General features: G+C 43.4%; 1 protein-coding gene across 1 annotated transcript; it reads right to left on the bottom strand.

Annotated features, from left to right (window-relative positions):
• Positions 1-11637: 11637 nt before the first annotated feature.
• Positions 11638-13230, bottom strand: LOC142582149 (acetylcholinesterase-like). Its single transcript, XM_075691546.1, has one exon. The coding sequence runs from the start codon at positions 13228-13230 to the stop codon at positions 11638-11640; it is 1593 nt and encodes a 530-aa protein (XP_075547661.1).
• Positions 13231-16716: the final 3486 nt, after the last annotated feature.

Raw genomic sequence — 16716 nt, 5'->3', positions numbered from 1 at the left:
TTAACCTCATCGCTATTTAATTGAACTGAGAACTATTCGGGCCGAGACACGTCGCCTCCGATTCAACACGAGGCTCGTCTGAAAGATGGATGCTCAAAGTGGCAGTGGCTGTGAGAACATAATGGAACCTGGTATAAAGTTGTTGGGAACGGCTGTTCCTACGGTTAGCATACCGGAGCAGATTACATATTAAACAATGCTTCAGTAGTGTTGAGTCATAGGCATAAGCAATTGACACAAGCATAAGCGAGGGTGTCATAGATAGATCGCTTTCGACGACAGTGGCAAGTATTCGACAGATGTTTCCACCTGATGGGGATTAAGCCTTGTAATGTGTCCAGGAGTGGGGGCTTGATTACTAATTCCAATCCTCGAACTACCTTCCATAAAAAGCCCCGGCTTTAAAATTGAGCTGGTGTTGTTTGTGTTTATGCGTAAAGGGCGTATAGAAATGCAGGGAGTTAACCAATGGTGGTGTTGGGTATCCTGTACGAAAAGACTGGTTAAGAGTATAGAAATGAAAAGAGAGAGGAACACAAAGTTAATCTCATGCACAATCTAGTGGTACCAGGCTGGGTTCTTAAAGTTAGTTATGTAGGCCGTAGATCTGACCTCAGAGAACTCAGCAGCTCAAATATAGCCTTCAGTGCAGAATTTCTGCGGGAACAGTGACCTAGAACTTTCTATTCTAATCACGAACGATTCTCCAGTATATCAAGCACTAGACATTCCGAAACATGTGGTCCTGTCAATAATGAATCTGGCGGTTACTGGCACGAAAACGCGCAGGAATACCCGCATTAATTAAAATGTATTTAGGTGCCAGTTGGCTTGCTCCAATTACTGATTGCCAAATGCGCAAAACTGAGAAACCGGACACTACAAAACAAGAGACACACTGAAAAATAGAGTGCAATCTTTCTGTGTGTCTCTTCTAGTGTGGTGTCTGGTTTCCCAATTTCGCGCATTTGGCAATAAACGCTAGCATATGCTTCAAAACAGAAAGGCTATGTATTTCAATGCTTAATATATTGAAATACTAGCGTTTAAGTGACGCGAGCTCAGACAGAGACACATGGATTTCCATGTCTGTCTTTGTACGTGACGCTTAAGAGGAAGCATTAACTCGGGTGCTCCTATGTAAATACATTTAAAAGGAGAATTCGTTTTTTCGGCAACCACTGCACCAAATTTGAGGAGGTTTGTTGCATTTTAAAGAAAAACTTAGTCTAGTGACTGTTGGTTTCTAACTTTTAAGTTAGGTTGTCGATGTTTATTAAAAATTTGCAAAAATCGAAAATTTTCAAGAAATGAAACCATCAAGTGTACAACTCACTGACTCAACAACGAAAAATGATAATACAATTCGGTGAATTGAATCTAATAGTACACCTAAAGTGGACAAAACTGATATGTTACACATGAATATAAAAAGATTAGTAATATGGAAATACAGCTTTTGCAAAACCCTTGTAACCAACGTAACAAATTCAAATAAGATGTAAAATGACATATTGAATTTGTCCGCTTTGAATGATCTAATGGAAGCCGTTTACAGAACCGCGATGTCAGTTCTTGATGCAGAGTTATGAATTTGTAAATTTCGTGCTTCTATTTCTTTCTAGTGGTCGAATATTTGAAAATCTTTTTAACGAAATTCCAGCCCTAAATCGAAATTCCGCTTCCAATAGTCACTAGAATTTAACTTTCAATCCTAACTGCAAAAAATTTCATTGAAATCGGTGCAAGGCTTATCTCAGAAAAACTTTTTTTGCGTTTTACATGTATTTGAATAGGCCGCGTCGGAGTTGGACCCGAGCTAAAGCTTCCTCTTAAGCGCTATGCCTCCAGTGCCCAGCTAGAAGAAATGCGCCTGGAGGAGATGCCACGCAGCGTGGCGCCATCTCTCGAGACGACGCGAAACCCGCGCCGCAGGAATCACGGGCCGCTGGCGTTCAAAAGAGCATAGGCAACCCTGTCTCAGCGCCAAAAGATGACAATGAAGTGTCTGGTGCCCTGTAGGTGCCTTTTGAACGTCGCTATTGGACAAATAAAAGGTCAGCGTACCAGAAGTTACAGCTTAAGTGATAGTGTGTACAAACATTAGGAAGAACTCGGAAACAATATTTTTGTAACTTGTTTGAGCAGTAATTAGCGTACGTGATGCGGTCCTACACAAAGGGTTGGGGGCCAGAGACCGCATTTTCTTAAGTTTTGACTGGTTGCCCGGATGATTTCATTTCGTTCTCGCAACCGCAGTATGCGGCGGCTGCGCGCTTGCAAAGCCAGCTTGTACAACTAAGAATTACAATGTGGCGTGCGACACCAGTTTCCAGGCTTTGTGAAATGTTGTGTGAGACAGCTGTACCTCCACGGACAGCTACTGCACAAACATGGACAGCCGTGCTTTCACCTGATTTGCCCTCTCAAGTGAAGGATTTTCATTGGCAATATCAGTGGGGCATTCTACCTACAAGAGACAGGCTTGAACGCTGGCATATGGTAGCGAATGATAAGTGCATATATTGCGCACAAACAGAAACCAACGCGCATGTAGTAAAGGACTGCGTTGTAGCACGCACCTTCTGGAAGCTAGTTGCAAGAATGTTTGGAATATCCATCGTGCGGCCACCACAGTACCGAGATCTGTTTGCCAGTCTCGTCTACTACAGCGCTAGCTAGGTTTTGTGGTGCTTCCGCAACATCGCAGAACGATCTCGGCAGTCAAATAGAGCAATGTACCCCAGAATGCGAAAATTACGGGTGATAGTATGGGGTCATCTTGAAGAACAGTTGTTCAAACTTAGTGAAGCCGAGTTTCTTCGCCGCTGGTCTACACAGTACATAACCGTCTTCCGAGGCAAAGTCTCTCTACAGCCAGATTAAAGCTCAATTCTGTTGCCTCAGTTGACACTGTATCTGTATGTGCCCCGGGTACCTTTAATAAATTCGAGGCTGACAATAATGCTTTTGCGTGGACGCTGTAATGAGTTTAGTTGTTGTTGTTGTTGTGTGTAGCAAAGCCAGTGTCAAGCTGACACCATTTGTTATTTCATTTACTAATCTGTTTTGTTTACATCAAGTATTTACATCAAGTTTTGTTTACATCAAGTATCAAGTTTACATAAGTATCAAGTACATCAAGTTTATGAGGTACATGTGCTGTACCTCATTGTACTTTTCGTTCATACCACAGTTGTAAGCGTGCCTACGGGTGAATAAATTTCCTTGTCAGCAACATGCCCAGATAATGGCTCTGGCTTTTGGCTCAAGGTCACTTGAAGGTCGCAGACAACGGGAGCTGAAAGCATTTCAATGCTCAAAACAGAAAACAAATGTACGGTGCTCTTGGAACGACCGATGTGAGTTCACATCGGTAAATCATGAGGGGCACCGACAGCTGATAGGCTCTAATAACAGTGCGCCCCAGGATCAAGAGCATCAAACGAACGCATTCGCTAAAATGCTCTTGGTGAATGGGCGATCTGCTAAATGGAATTCACAGGATGCTCTTAAACCAGGTTCTTGGCATCTTTTCTGAATGTATGCTTTCATATGCCTATACTTCTGGTGTGTAAGGTATTTAAATAAATACATAATTAAATAAATATATAAAAAACACATTCTAGAGTATGAAAAGACGTAGTTCTGCGACTTACTTTATATATTTATTTTTGCCCTCTCAACTGGCACGACATGAGTGCTCTTGAGAGGAGTGAGCATTGCAGGTGCGCAAGAGCACATGTACAGCCACGCTTTCACCGTACATCGAGGGTTATGAAGTCCATAGAAACGAAATTGTGGGAGTGTTACTTTCTGCAAAGTGTGTATTCATTTGTAGGTGAATTGTTTACAGCACACCTAAAGTATCTATGTAGTCCTAGACAACAAAATGAAACATCCTGAAGTGGCCATTTGTATCGTACAATAATTTTATTTATGTGGACATCTCTTAATGTGTAAGATCAAGCCTACCGAGACATCGTACAGTCGTATTCTCGGCTCGTGAAGCAATATTTATGTATACTTAAAATGTCAGAAGTACTGAGCACCTGATATAGATGCTGACGATGGTTGAAGACGCATGCCGTGTTTTTATGCATTCGGCGACATGGCAGTCTGCCAGGCTTTCATGTAAATTTCGCTGGCATAGCTGTTCCTGTTTGCAATTAAGTACGCTCACGTTGATTAACAGTAGTACGCTAGCTTCGTCGAGCAAGCAAGACCGGTTTATATCATAACTTACCTATCCGAGCATGGAGTATTTTCAGTCTGTTGCCTTTGCCTACTGGGCATTAGCGAAGGGGAAGTTCGGCGAGTTTGTAGCAAAACACTTTTTGATAAGCACGAATGCCACGAATCTGAAATATAGCAAATGACGAAGCTCAGAGAGTTTCTTTCGTTGTCATTTCCTTTGCGTAGCGCTCTTTCTTAAAAAATTATTGTTTAGCGTCTCTATTACCAGTATGCTCACTTGCACGGCTGGCGGCAACATTTATTTATTTATTTATTTATTTATTTATTTATTTATTTATTTATTTATTTATTTATTTATTACTTAGTATTTAGTGGTGATGTCGGTCTAGCAAAGGGCATTTACAGGAGTGGAACGGTGATTAAGGAAAGTCTATAGTGATAGTCGTAATAGTGATAGTGATAAAGGAAAGCGGTATAGTGACGCTGGGCTACGTAACACTTGTTATTTTTGTGAAGGAGCCTTCAATGAAGTTGTAGCTTAAGAGTAGTGAAGTAACCGAACAATTCTGCATGTTCAAAAAAGTGCCTGTAGCAAGATAATCGTTCGAAGCAGCGTCTTTCGATCTCGGAATGATTTCGGTTTCTGCGTTTGCTAACGTGGGACCTTCAAAACATCTTTAACGACTGGATTTAACAACTGGGGAAATAACCTCAGCGAATTTGCACTTCAGCTATTTTTCGTTGGCATCGTTTTAATTTATGCTTTGCTGTTCCCGTGAATTATACGATCTAGCAACCACGAGGTATTCACGAATATTTCATAAGGCTGGAAGGATAGACTCTTTAGTGAGGCTCATGCGTTTTTTTTCTCCCAACCCACCAGATGCATGCTTTTCCAAGATACATCGTTGTAGAGCTGAGGGCTCTCTCTCTCCCTCTTTTCCTCTTTCTATTCCCCTTTTCCTCTCCCCCAGTGTAGGGTAGCAAACCGAGTGCTCGTCTGATTGACCTCCGTGCCTTTCCTGTCCTTGCTCTCTCTCTCTCTCTCGTTCTAGAATAGTTTGTGGCCGGCGAGGGTAAACGATAAGATGTTGCAACTATAGCTTTGGGCGTCTTAGTATCTCTCGCTCCCTAAGACAGAATTAGTTCTAAATAAACTTTTTCCGAAGACTAGAATCAGCGTAAAAACGAGAACGTACGGTGAGCGAAACAACACGGTGGTTACCCTCGACTATCCTGTTTGCGCTGTCTTTAGTATTCCAAAATTGTTGCAACTCTCCCAGCTCTCCATTGTTCTGCAGGTAAATAAACTTTAGTCAACACCTGTTTTATGTTGGTAAAGCGCAAATACACAGGCGCATTCAATGCGCTTAATGAACCCCTGAGATGCGATTTGAACAGAGCAGATACTAAATGGCTGTTTTGCTTCATATGACGGGGCGCCAAGGATCGAAAGCACGGCATTGCATGGTATGAGTATCCCAGCAGAGTATAGGCACTGAATTTGGCACGGTGTCGCAAACTTACTTATTGACTGCTACAAGCAATTGAAAAATTTTAAAAGCCCAATTTATTTCCTTATTTTTCCGCATGGTGATTTTGTTCACGCACCGTCATGTTGGGGAACACGTAGTCGGGCTTCAAGAGGAAAACGTATCTAAGCCCCGTACTCTGAAGCGATTCTTTACTCGACAGCCGTTTTGACTCCACAAAGATGATCATCTCCACTGCAGCTTGTCACCGCGCGTCCACAACATTCCAGAGCAGTTTTCGAACTAAAATGTCGTACCCACTTGGCTCTCAGCATCTATAGGAAGACAATTGACTTTCCATAAAAGCTGTTAGTGCGAAGACTCTTCACGGTTCGAACAAATGAAGAGAGCGTTTCAGGGCAGTCAGTACTCAAGTCTGAAGGCGGCGCTGTCGTGCATTCGGTAGAGCCAAGAAATGCGTCGAGTTAAGACCCGATTCTGAATGTCAGGGTATAAATGCGGGTACAAAATACGAAACAACCGTAAAACTCACTGAACGTCGCTGAATAACAGTTGCAAACTTGAACCTTACTAATGTTTTGTGATTTGCGGTTAATGCCTCTTTTACATAGCTAATTCAATATACCGGCTGCCCCAGTTAACTTGGACGAAGATTTAAAAAAGAAAACCCAAGAGCTCTAGAGGAATCGTGCTGACTGCATAGTAGCTGTAGTCGTGTGTATTTGCAGCCAGTACATGTTCATCGCAAAGTATTAATTCATTAATTGCATTTATTAATGAGCTCTTTAATTATTGCTTGAATCGCAAACATATCAATTACAGAGTTGTAGGGCGCCTCAACCCGAATCAACATTTCTTTCCTGCTCAGCTTCGCCTCATTTGTTTTTCCGCGAAAAAACAAGAGCGTGCGAAACATCCAAAATACTAAATAGATACGCTCTCGCCCGCCGCTACTCAAGCGCTCCCAAGTGAATAGCCGCAGATACACGGCTTTACTAACGGCGGCAGCTCGATACAGGGCTTCACGCTATGTGATGATCGCTGTACCATGGGAACACGCCGCTGACGCATTGATAAGCATAGCGAAGCCGTAAGGGGGGGGGGGGATGATTTCGAAGCCGAGAAACCGTTACGCCGCACCTGGGACTGTAATTTTTCGCACTAATCTTGTTCTGTAAATTGGCGCGCCTGGAACGCATGTTCATTGTGTTCCCTTTAACAATAGAAACAAACCTTGCGCACGATATATGTCCATCTGATGCGTTTTGGCGGATCTGTACGGCCAGCGTATGCTGCTGTCGATTACGTAAATCATTTTTGCTTGACGTGTCAGTGCGTAGATAATAACGGGAGATCTCAACGGTACAACGCCAGTGACCTGCTCTTCAAGAAAGCAGTCATGCCCTTCATGAATGATCAGAAGGCTAAAATGATCCTGGCTCGGGGGGTGGCGCACGGTAAGAAGAGGAACGTAGCCAAGCTATTTCGGACGTGGCCTTGTGGAGGACGCGTTAGTCCGTCAACAATACTTAGAACGTACGAAGTCCCTTGGGAGACAGGTAGCTTCACAGGAAAGTGACACAGGACTGCGATGGTAGTTTAAAAAGCGGAAACGGATGTTTTGGCATCCTTTGCTGCTAACTCTCACAGTAGCGTGCGCGACACCAGTGCCGAGGCGGGAACTTCGAGGCCATCCAATATGGAGGAGATTAAAAAAAAACATTATATGCAGCACACGTACCACACCTTCATCAAGAACTTAAAAGCGGAAATCTTGAAAGCATACTTCACTTTGTCAATTGGATTTTCACGAAATGTTTCACTTTCTCACGCAGGTGTTTTGGACGGATGAGGCTAATTTCTCGAGAAACGCACAAGTTGATCTTCACAACGCGCACTTCTGGAATGATAGGAAACCCTACCAGCTGGCACAAACACGACACCAATACTAGTGGTTGTTTAATGCGTGGTGCGGTATTTTTGATGGCATCACCATCGGACCCATCTCTTTTGACAACACACTAACGACGCAACGCTACGTCAACGACATACAAGAGAGCTCCATGAACGACGTTTGTTACAACGTTCCACTTGCGCACCTTCGGAACATATGTTTTCAACACGATGGGGTTCCTGCGCATAGTGGTGGTCAGTCTCGAGCGTGACTCTACAAGCTTTTTCCTGAACAATAGATTGGCCGGCACGGACCTGTACCCTGGCCTGCAAAGTCGCCGGACATGACACCGCTGGACTTCTTTGTTCTTGTGCGGCTACGTGAAAGATCGCGTGCATAGCAGCGAGACTGCCACACCGGACGCCATAAAGGCAAAAATAAGCAGTGTGCCGCGAGATCACAACGTCGTCATTTGGTCAAAGCTGCAACAGCACAAGTGTTGGAAAGAAGCAAGTTCTGTATTGCTTCAGACGGTGACCTGTTTGAGCACGTGCTATAAGTGGCAGTGGAAAATAAACGCTCAAGACTGGTTTAAAATGTGACTGTTTAACTCACTTTCATGATCTCACCCTGTCCTTACATAAAAAAAGCTTGCTACAACTGCTTGTTCTGCCTCTTTTTCGGAGTTCAAAAGACTGAAAAGGCAGATGGTTATACCAGTTGCGCCTTTGGATGTTTCTTCGTGTGCGGCTGAGACGCCTTACGTGCTTCTGGACTATTATTTATTGAAATAAACTCCTGAGTATCTCTTTTTCTGTTCTCCCGAGATCTGCCTTTCTTTTTCGTGCTCTTTTGTGCACTGTATTTTTTTAACATTGGTTGATTTTTTGTACCTTTGTTTCATGATACGCGAAGGTTAAAGCTATCCCGAGTGCCTCACGATCGAGCACAGCATTCTTGGGTCCTCAGAGGCGGACGCTTGTCGCACAACGCTAGTTAGGTAGCGAAACCTCTTGAGCCATCCTACACGACGAAGCCTTATACGATGCAGCGATAAATGAATGCGTCCGTATATCTTTGAAAGGTTGCTTGGAAGCGCTTGAGTAGCAGCGCATGAACGCACATCTATTTGATATTTCGCGTATTTCGCGGGCTTTTGTTATTTCATCCAAAAAACAATCAGGACACTTCAGAACGAAATAAATGCTGGATACAGGGGTTATTTAACGTGCCCTACAACATTTTAATTGACATGTTTGCGATTCAACGGATAATTAGGAAGTTCACAAATTTTAAGCAATTAATTAAATAATACTTCGTCATGAAAAAAATTGTGGCTGTAAGTACACACGACTGCCGCTACTGTACAGTCGGTACGATTTCTCCGGAGCTCTTTGATTTTTTTTAAATTTTGTTTGTGCCCATTCAACACTGCACGAGTGATGCCGTAGCTGGCACATAGAATTCAATATCAGTAAACGCAAGGCCATGCGAATTTCTCGAGCTAGCATTGCACATCCTTCCTGTCTCATAAATAACCAACCATTAGAATAAGTAGCATCATACAAGTACGTAGGTGTCCATATAACCAACAACTTATCTTGGGATAAAGAACATATGAAATCTAAAGCCAACCGCACTCTAGGTTATTTCCGAACTAACTTTTTACACTGCCATCTTCCGCTAAACTATTTTTATACACTGCATACGTTCGGCCACAGCTTGAATATGCGTCAGCACTGTGGTACCCCCCCGCCCCGCCATATGACATTAACCCAGTACATCAAGGCGATACAAAACCGCACCGCCCGTTTTATCTTGTCTAATTTCCTCAGAACAGCCAGCTTAACTTCCATGAAAGCATCATTACAACTTCTTTCACTTGCCATTCGCAGGCAATATTCGCGTCTGCCTTTTATGTAAGAATTACTATCATAAACCATATCTGTTTTTATTGTTGATAGATGCCGCACCTTTCATATCAGTGCGCCTCGGTCCCCGTCGGAAGTTTAACGTTCCCAAAAGTAACACAGTTACCCATTCATTGTCATTTTTGCTAAGACTGCAAGAGATTGGAACTAGCTTCCTAGGTCTACAACGGGCATCCGTGACCCCATATGTTTTAAAAATGCCTTAGCAGTTGATTAGCTGGTCTTTAACAATTGTGTAACTCCATTCACTTCATTGTATTTCTGCGTGTTGTATTATATATTTATTGTATATATTATTGTAATTATGTGCCTACTTGCTTTTGTATTGCTGCTATATTGCTTAACCCGTGTTGTTTTCTCAATTATAGCTTGCCTATTATGAGACTAATATGTTCATGTACGATTGCCCATCCCCTCTGTAATGTGCTGTAAGGTACCCTGAGGGTAAAACAAATAAATAAATAAAAAAAAATAAATAAATAGGGACACCCGGTACAGACGATGCAGGCGTGCTCAGCACGGTATCTGCAACGAATGCTGCTTCATTGGAATTTGTTTCACACAGTGATGACTGGATGCCATGGCTTGGTTGTCGTACATGTGACACTGTGGGAACATGTGCAGCAAATTTGCATTATGGCAGTCCAAATGTAGTGCGAACCGATGGCCTGTGTGAGTAGCCTATCCTTTTTCATCGTTGCCGATTTCGTTACGAAACTCCACACGCTGTATGTAGAACTGAAAGCTGCAAATGCTACATATTAAAGTGCTTGATATCTTGTTACTGCCATCGCCTGGATTCCTCATCATTCACACAGAGTGAGAAGTAACCACGCTATTAGCGTCGCCTTGAAGCAAGTTCTGGTTGCTAGAAATAACACAATTCCTTTGCACATTTAGTTCAGGTTCAATGTCTTCTGTGAATCATATGCTACACCCTATTTAGTGCAAGTGAGGTGCTTGGTATTTTTTCTAACTTACACCTTCAATTATTTTCACGTTCTTACACTAGGCAGACCAACTTTTGCAATAGGGCCCCTTTTCACAATTAAAGTAACCATCACAACTTTTCCGTCAAGTAGTGTTAACAGCTGCGTGGGCTTCAATATTTTCGTTGTTATTCTCAGGGCCTGGAGGCAGAGCTGTACTAAAGAAACGCTACCGAAGCCGTTATCAGACAACCTCTATGCCACTTGTCATATATACGTACCATAACATGATGCGTAGCGCCGCAGTTGCCTGTGACTCGACCGGAAAATTTTACTGCAGTCGACGTTAACTTTCGGTAAGAAAACAAAATTACGAAAACCTTCAAACTCCGCGTCTGTTATCGTAATATAACTACTTAAGAAGTGACGACTGCCTACATATGTGAAATTGCCCACTGTGTGAAAGTTGTTTGTGCGGCTGAAGAGAGGTGCAAGAAAGACGCAGAGACGACGAAACAAACGCACCTAAACATAAATGCCTGTGTATGGCTTTTTCACGGTCGCCTTGATGTGTTTCTTGCGCTTTTCCTCGCCAAAAATTTAAGCCGTTCAGGCTGGCTCAGCTTTCAGTCCCTTTGAGAAGTTACCATGCTAAGAATGCAGGCTTCGTGACCGGAAAAACAGAAACTGCGGAGAAAGAAGGCCAGTGCGTGCAGAGAATAAGGGCAGTTTGACTTGTTCTGCAATACCAAGGTCAGAGAATCAGCTCACGCGTCATATACCCGAGCTTCTAGGTCGAACAATCTGCGCACTGATGAAGGAGGACGAGACTCATGACCTGCTTAAACGATAATTGTCAGGCAGTATTGCAGAATACACTCCGGCTCAGGATTTAAAGGAGAAATTTTGGAACGAAGTGGCATTGTCTGCCTCAAAACTAAGAAATGACGACCTGAAGAGGGAAAAATGATCAAGTAAACTGACAAATAAACTCCCCAGCTGTGCCTGCTTTCTTTACAAATACCGTTGATAAATTCAAAGAAAATCGCTAAATCAATCAATCAATTAATTGATTGATTGATTGATTGATTGATTGATTGATTGATTGATTGATTGATTGATTGATTGATTGATTGATTGATTGATTGATTGATTGATTGATTGATTGATTGATTGATTGATTGATTGACAGCTTACCCAGCCTTGGCAAAGCAGGAAACAGCGCTGACGATATGTTCCATCATCTTCTCTTCTTGGGTCGTGTAGTTCTTCGACATCATCATCTCAGCTGCTACTTCTGCCATTGCTTCAATTTTGTGGGCAGTGTCATTCAAGAACGGGAGCGATCCGAGCATGTACATAGTTTCTTCTGAGTGAGCGACGCCCATCCACTCCGGCCAAAAGCTGTACGATCCGCGGTGAGCGAATAAATAACGATACGTTTTCATTCCTTGCTTAGACGTTAATTCGCTCATAAGTTGAACGGGACAGTCAAATACAGCATCTCCCAGCAGCTCGCTGTATAGCTTTCTGACTTGGTGCTGAGTGTGCTCAATTTCCGGATCTCCAAAGTACGCTTCGACTATGTGCCTCGCCTGTGACACGGATATGCCAAACATGGGCTGCATAGCCAGCGTAATGGCAAGTCTGTAGTCTGTAGACAGTATCGCACGAAATCGCGGAGATGCGTATTCTAAATTGTCCAAAAGCAGTGTTCCCTCGTTTAACACATTTCCGAGTAAAATTTCCTTGACGGGAATATTCTTCCATGTATCTTCCGAAAATGGGCTCTCAGGGAAAAAATCGTCGCCGAACGTAGGCACGAACACTTGCACCATAGGGTCTTCACCTTCCAGTGTCTTGAAAATGAAATGGGCGTCTAATCTTTTTAAGCACGCCACTGCGTCACGAAGCTGGTCGTCCAGGGTTCTTTTGAAGTCGTAACAGCCCAAGGTACTTACGATGTTTACGAACTTCCCTTCGCCCCTGTGCGAAGAGCCAAGAATCATTGACAGTGGTGCACCGCTCATCATGACGGCTCGCTTGAACAGTCCTTGGCTATGCGGGGACACGGCGTGTAGAGCCACACTAATACCGCCGGCGCTTTGACCCATGAGCGTCACTTCGTCCGGGTCACCACCAAAGCTTGCGATATTGGCGCGCACCCATTTCAGCACTAGGTTCTGGTCCCAAAGGCCCAAGTTGCCGGGAAATTCTGGTCTTTCTAAGGACAGGAAGCCCAGGATGCTCAGCCTGTAGTTGAAGGTGACGAACACGACGTCTGACAGGGAGACAAAGTTCGCCATATCATAAACGAACAGCGCCGAGTCGCCCCATGTGAATCCCCCGCCATGGATGAACACGATTACGGGTCTCTTGGCCTCGCATCCTGTCGAACCAGAACAAATTGAAGACTGTCTCCAGACATTTACGTAAAGGCAGTCTTCGGAAGCGCTGGAGTAGTAGTCGAGAGGCGCGCCGTCAAGCAGGCGCAGCGTAGTCTGCCAACAAGGAGACGGCATCGTTGTGGCTCTGTACGTTGCATTCCAGGCTGCGGGCGGTCGCGGTCTTTCGAAGCGCAGGTGACTGGTAGGAGCTGTGGCGTACGGTATACCGAGGAATGCGTCCACATTTGCTTCCTTCATCTTCATTCGCTTTCCTACGACAAGACCCGTGTTGGTGCTCACAATGGGTTCCGAATTTGAACTGTACACAGGGGGCATAAAATTTGCCCCGACAACAAGCGCCGCTGCGAGGCTCCATGCGCATAGTGAGTAGCGCGCCATTTAGAATTCTCATAAAACAGCCTTTGCTCCTTTGATTCTTCGCTCGAGTGCGCCTTGCAAAAAAATACCCTAAGCGGAATGGCTCGGCAAAGCGCCCTCGACGGGTGAAACCGCGCTTCCTCGTAAGCTGTTTCGTATGCTGCTCGTTTCTATTTTTGCCCTCATCTAGACGTCACAGGTAGCCTGCACTTGCGGGCTATCTGTAACCTTGACGCCGCTTTCCATAGAGTGAATATTGCTACTTGCGGATATCATAGCACCATCTACGACTGCTGTCGCACGTTACACAATGGTTATTCCGCATACTCTGCTAATGCGTACTTCATCGTCATTGCAGTGTGCCTAGGCACCATTCGCCCAAAAGCATAAATAAATTCGTTACATTGTCCGCCTGCCTGTTACCTGTCATAACAGTCAAAACACTTATGATTGTCTTGTGATTCCTGGTGCAGTGCCCTTTGTTTTTCGTGATTTCTGCTGCCAAATACGCCTTACACGTTTGCGGTTTCTCCGCTACCAAGAGCAGATGTTAACTTAATTATGCATGGAAGAGCGTGGGGCCACGTCTATCAATAATGTAGCTCATTAAAATAGTTGGTTATTCAACAACAGAGCTATTTTCACGCAACTCGATCAGTCCTATAAAATCCGGGCTCACGTGCCTTGCTTGGAAGGCAGGCCCTCTCCTAACCTCACTCTGAACAGTCAGCGAAGAAAACCCCTATGCTAAACCGCCTGGGCTGCCTTTTTCTCAGAAATCCACTCGAATATTCATTATTCGGACATTTACTCTTTTTTTGGTTATAATGTCGAGTGCGTGACCTAATAATGGCTATACTTTGGGCATTTGTGGTAAATTTTCAGAACCCAATTCACAAAGCTTTTTTTTTTTTCGTGAGAACTGCTTGTCGTTCACCAGCTTTCTTCGCTGCTGTGAAGTTCTCGGTCACACGTGGTCGTTATCTTTTCTCAGAAAGCACTCTAACCTAAGAATTCCTTTCTGAATACCGGCCCACGTTTTATTTATAGATCGGCGTGTCATTCCCTGGTTGAATGGGTACCATCTCTCTCGCTTTCGCGAAGGTGAGCGGCCTTTCTGAATAGCTGTTCTTACATAGATGCAAGAGGGAGTTTCTTCTTATCTCTCAACGTTTTTATTGTTAATGCTCCTACAACTTCAAAAGGAGTAGCCGTCATCATTATAAAGTGACTTATTTTCGTTTCTTTATTTTTATTTTAATAAAAAATCTCAGTGAATTTCTTTGCTTTTATTATGTTCTGTTCAATGAAGATTTATTGTTTTATTGATCGGTCTTTTGGCCTAAGGTCAAGGCGTAGTAAAGTGCATTGTTGGAGATAATTTATTTCTGGTGTATTTGCGAGAACTTGCAGCTTCCACAAAATACTTGTGACTGCTTTGCACGCAGATAATCTTCATGCATCAATCTCACAAAATTCTTTAATAGGCGAAGAGTCTCTTCGAGACAAACACTTCTTGCAGCAGCGTATGTGCAAAAAAAGTCCGTTTAACGTCTTGCGTTTTCAATAATATATGTGACTGTGCAGTGAAGTCATGGTTGTGATAGTAAGCAGAATCTTTTTATTACAGCCCCTGCTCTATCTATCTATCTATCTATCTATCTATCTATCTATCTATCTATCTATCTATCTATCTATCTATCTATCTATCTATCTATCTATCTATCTATCTATCTATCTATCTATCTATCTATCTATCTATCTATCTATCTATCTATCTATCTATCTATCTATCTATCTATCTATCTATCTATCTTTATTTCTTTCTTTGTTTTCTTTTGTTGTTGTACGATTTATTCGTAATCGTAGCCTGCCGTCCCTCTATTTTCACGTGTGTGTTTTTTCTTCGCTGCTTCCTGACGCGATTATTTGAGACAACGCTCCTCACGAGCGTGCACAAAGTAAAATGCAAACGCACTTACGCGCCCGTGTCACGCGGCACGTGGAAAACAGCCAACTTTTCATGTGAGAGGCCCCAACGATTGGGTTACCCATTCAGCTCGGCCAGATGTCTACGCTGCCTCCTTAAAACCGGAATCTCGTGTGCTGTAGTTTTCCTCGGCGCGGTTGCTCGCTTAGGGGATAATAGTACATTGCGCCATGCACAGATGACCACAACTTCATGCGAGACGTTCTTTACGCATGGGGATCGAGTGCTGACGGCGGTTTCTGGTTAGAGCGGCTGAAAAGCAAATGAATAGACCAAGAGCCTTTGCTTCTTCGGTAGTACAGGTTTTCTTTTACAGCGAAGCTGTTAGCCTCTCGGTGTTCGGCATTTTTCGTGTCAGTCCGTAAACAAAAATTACCATTATCAGCAATGCCTCATAACCCCTTAAGCCAGGAAAAATGCAATGGTTCATCCTCCTCGTAATACAGAGACTACAATCCCTCAAAGTGAAGCTAACTATGCATAGACTCATTAAAATCATGCATAGAAGGCACAGGACAGCGTACGTTTCAATAAATGGTAAGCTAAAACCAAGCGTCTGTTGAAGCGTGCTCTATGTAGGCATGTATGGATGATGAGGATATGTGCTTTAACGGACTCCGTATAGTGGGACTGGGAGGACCGGGAGGAAGTGGGAGGACTGGGACAATTTTCTCTTCTGGTGGTTTTTCAACAGGCTGTTCATAATCTGTCATGGGGATTCCGCAATGACTAGTCTGAAAAACGTTTATGGGATCGGACTAATGTCAACAATTTCACATGTGTAAATGCTAAAGTTGTCACTTTCGTGCGTTCACAGTCGCGATCTGTCCTAGCTATGACATTTGCTACCTCATGTGTTTACATCTCTTCTTGGGCTGTGGTCGATGCCGCCACTGGTGATTGATACCACCGCCGCCCCATTGTGATTGATATTAACAAGCCTCTGATTTCGATAAAAAGCATGCGCAGAATTTTGTGGACTCTTAAACATTTTTAAATAGTTTACACTGAACTTTGTCTTCTATCACAGGTATGGAAAGAGATATTAAAGCGGCGAGCCTTTCTGCAATATTGAAAGATACCACTAAAAAATCTGAGTTTGTAGTCTCGTCAACGAAAGGGAGTACTGATTATTTATTGTGGAATAGTGATTGGCGCACGAGATTATAGACGCCGAAAAGCTGTAATGAAGAAACTTATTTTAAACCAGTGCTCTACTAATTGGAGTAATTATAAGTATACTGCGGTTATATTTAAAGGAACAGTTTCATTAGCGAAGGATAATTATGATGAAAAACTGTATAATTTTTTATCGGAAAGTAGTAATTAATATGTGGGCAGTTACCACTAGTGGTGCAAGGGTGGGCCACAGCGGAGCTAGTTCCGGCTTTCGCTAAGTATTGTTAGGTTTTTCTAAGTTTTGCGAGGTTATGCATGGCTCGGGCAAGTTCATACTAAGTGTTGCTAGGTTTTGCGAGGTTATGCATGACTTGGCTAGGTTCACACTAAGTGTTTCT

The sequence above is a fragment of the Dermacentor variabilis genome, chromosome 5 (genome assembly GCF_050947875.1).
Source record: "Dermacentor variabilis isolate Ectoservices chromosome 5, ASM5094787v1, whole genome shotgun sequence".
Taxonomy (NCBI): Eukaryota; Metazoa; Arthropoda; class Arachnida; order Ixodida; family Ixodidae; genus Dermacentor; species Dermacentor variabilis.
This window is presented reverse-complemented; position numbering and strand designations above follow the sequence as displayed.

Coding starts and splice junctions, on each gene's coding strand:
- LOC142582149 (XM_075691546.1), bottom strand. CDS start 13,230: ATGGCGCGCTACTCACTATGCGCATGGAGCCTCGCAGCGGCGCTTGTT.